The 3,045-nt window shown below is 32.3% G+C and overlaps 1 protein-coding gene across 1 annotated transcript in view; it reads right to left on the reverse strand.

Annotated features, from left to right (window-relative positions):
• The window catches only part of Smp_091460 (putative glutamine synthetase 1, 2 (glutamate-amonia ligase) (gs)), an 18,397-nt gene extending 15,571 nt beyond the window's left edge, over positions 1-2,826 (reverse strand). The window contains exon 1 of the mRNA XM_018794797.1: positions 2,598-2,826. Coding sequence (XP_018649174.1) covers positions 2,598-2,769 — 172 coding nt within the window. The 5' untranslated portion in view covers positions 2,770-2,826. The remainder of the gene's footprint in view (positions 1-2,597) is intronic.
• Between the last annotated feature and the right edge of the window lie 219 nt (positions 2,827-3,045).

Consider the following 3,045-nt stretch of genomic DNA (forward strand, 5'->3'; position numbering starts at 1 on the left):
AAACGGCCGTCCAGTGCTTCCAGGTTTTCCCTGGTGGTCTAGCTTCAATTGACTCATGATTTCAACTATGAAAATACTGAAATCTCCACAAAACCCCTTCTGATAAATTAATCATCAAAACTAAGTGATGATTATTAGTTGGATGAAATTTAGAAATATGTACATTGCCTAGTTCAATTAGTTTATTGTTTACATGAATATATTGGGTCATGTCAAATTATTTATTTAGAAAGTTTCGATCATGAGGTTAATTCATTTCATAATTCTAAAATGTTTTGTAATAATAATACACCATACCTAGTTACACATATTTAATAAGGAATTTTAGGTAATTAAGAAAAAAGATCAAAACATCAAGTTATGCCACTACATCAGATGATCTACAATCAGTAAAGTGTCACACTTATTATTTTGAAAGTAATTTGGGTAAATGTTATTGAATTTTATAATTTCAGACAATTTTCATAAGAATAATTTGAAATTTTATGTCACAAATTCAACCCAAGTAACATTGTAAACTCTGACATCAATTCTATTCAATAATGCATGTGAACATGTTTCGGTTTTGCATTTTCTGCAGTAACATCATATTGAACTTTAGAAAAGAGGTCAATATTCATTTGTATTAATTGAAATTGTTCCAACTCTGAACAAAAGAATGGAAGAAAGTAGCCTAGTCATTCAATGTCGGTAGTAATAATAATAGTAATGTAACCAAGTGTAGTTTCGTATACCTAACTTTAAGCTACAGTACATGTAAGATAACTGGTTATACTACTCGGTTTATTAGACCTTCAATTACATTTTTGTGCAACAGCATAAATGTTCAGACAAAACTAACAATAATACAAAATTCTGTAATCATTCTAACGAATACACATCAATATATCGATCAATTCTCTTTAACTTATCCATGGTTCAACTATTTGAAATTACAATTATTAGAATTGTTTTATGGTTCAGAGAGGCAAATGAAACTTTCGATGGAAATAACGTTATAAATATGATGGAAGATTAAGAATAAATGAAACTACACCACTTAAACCAATTCTCAACTTGTGTTAATTACATTTTTCAACTCTATGATAATATAAGCACTATAGCTCTTGGCCAGAAACTACTGAACTTTTCCTTGAAAATTAAGATTTCTAATTTCATCTTCATACTGACCTTATTGACAACGAACTATTTTAGTAGATAAACAATCAACTGGTAATAAGAGATATTACATACCATCAACTTAATATGTATGGGACTAATTAAAACATCGATTTATACGTTCAATTTATTAGTTAACCCAGTTTTATCAGAATTAAATATTTTTCCAATAAGTGAATGTTTGTAAATTTAAGAAATATGCTGATCTATAGTACACGATATAACAGTTCACATTTGGAATATTCAACAAAATGAGGAGTAAGCGAATAATATAAGATTTCTAAAAGTTATATGTTCTTTCCAGTATGTCTATTATTGATCATTCTTCTAAAATTGTATTTTAATCCATTACTTGTTAAACTCCAACTAAAAAGTCTTTCAAAAAATCCAATGATCAGTCAAATATTTACTATTTTTATCAGAAGGGGTTTTTTGCGGAGATTTAGTATTTTTCATAGTTGAAAGCGTGAGTCAATTGAAGTTAGACCACCAGGGAGAACCTGTAAGCACTGAACGGCCGTTTCGTCCTATTTTGGGACTCCTCAGTGGCAGTGCACATCCACGACCTCACCTCGCGAGGTTCGAACCCGCTTCAATTGACTCATGCTTTCAACTATGAAAAATACTAAATCTCCACAAAAAACCTCTTCTGATAATAATCATATGCTCACTAGTGACTGACTTCGAAAGGTAAATCCTGGAGTGTTAGTGAGAAGCAGTGACCAATGGAGTTCAAACCACGTCTGTTGTGAGATAGGAACTCACTGAAGACAACTGGTGAATGATTGCTCAACTTCGTGGATCGGTTAGAGTTAGACATAAACACCATGGGATGCCGGCTCAGTGGTCTATCGGTTAAGGGCTCTGGCGCGAGACTGGTAGGTCCTGGGTTCAAATCTCGTGAGGCGAGGTCGTGGATGCGCACTGCCACTGAAGAGTCCCATAATGGGACGAAACGGCCGTCCAGTGCTTCCAGGTTTTCCATGGTGGTCTGGCTTCAATTGACTCACGCTTTCAACTATGAAAAATATTTTCTATTTGTTTATAAAAGATTTAGCCTAGCTGTGACGGTTACTATGTTATTCCTTACCTAGTGTACTGTTAAATATATAACTATAAAGAAGATATGGAAAGGAAAAACCGTCACTGAGGTCTTAAGTTAAAATATATTGTATTTGTTTATAATCCATAATGAAATAAACCTAAATTGTCGATGAATGTTGCTTTTTAGCAATTCATATGGATTAGAGAAAAAAAAATTTTTACTTATACAACATTACAGTTACAAAACAGATATTTTTGATCTTTAGTTACATTTCCAAAACGAAATTTAATGAAGTTAATAAACAGCCAATTACATAATTTACTTCAACAAAGTTTTCTCTTCAAAGATTCATTCACAAAATAAGGAGTATGAACCTTTGAAAATGTTAACGTACCTTCTGGAACTTTTGGTTCTTCTTGCATAGTCATTGTTTTGCAGCGTAAATTTTCTCCACTTCCGTCTATCCATACGTACATAACTTGAATTTTGTCATCAGGTTGAGGCAAATCATAATATTTAGCAAGTAGTGTTTTACTGTCGTAAGGTGAACGTGATGTTAACGGCATTATTAAATCGTATTAATTCGTAGTATTTAGTCGATTGGATTCACAAACGAGGCCAATTTATGTAGCTTTATATAAAAAAAACATGGACGGAAACTACGCAGTATATGATTGGTTGTAAATTGAGATTCAATTGATTCGGAAATTTCAAGGTCACATCGATAACTGGTCGAATTCAGGGTCGTTATTCAGTTATACACTTAATCTCTGACACAGGGAAATGATAGGCAGGACTGCTTTCCTATTTATATGGACTTAAATAACATTACGTAGAAAATA

Source organism: Schistosoma mansoni, chromosome 1, assembly GCF_000237925.1.
Source record: "Schistosoma mansoni strain Puerto Rico chromosome 1, complete genome".
In the NCBI taxonomy this organism is placed as follows: Eukaryota; Metazoa; Platyhelminthes; class Trematoda; order Strigeidida; family Schistosomatidae; genus Schistosoma; species Schistosoma mansoni.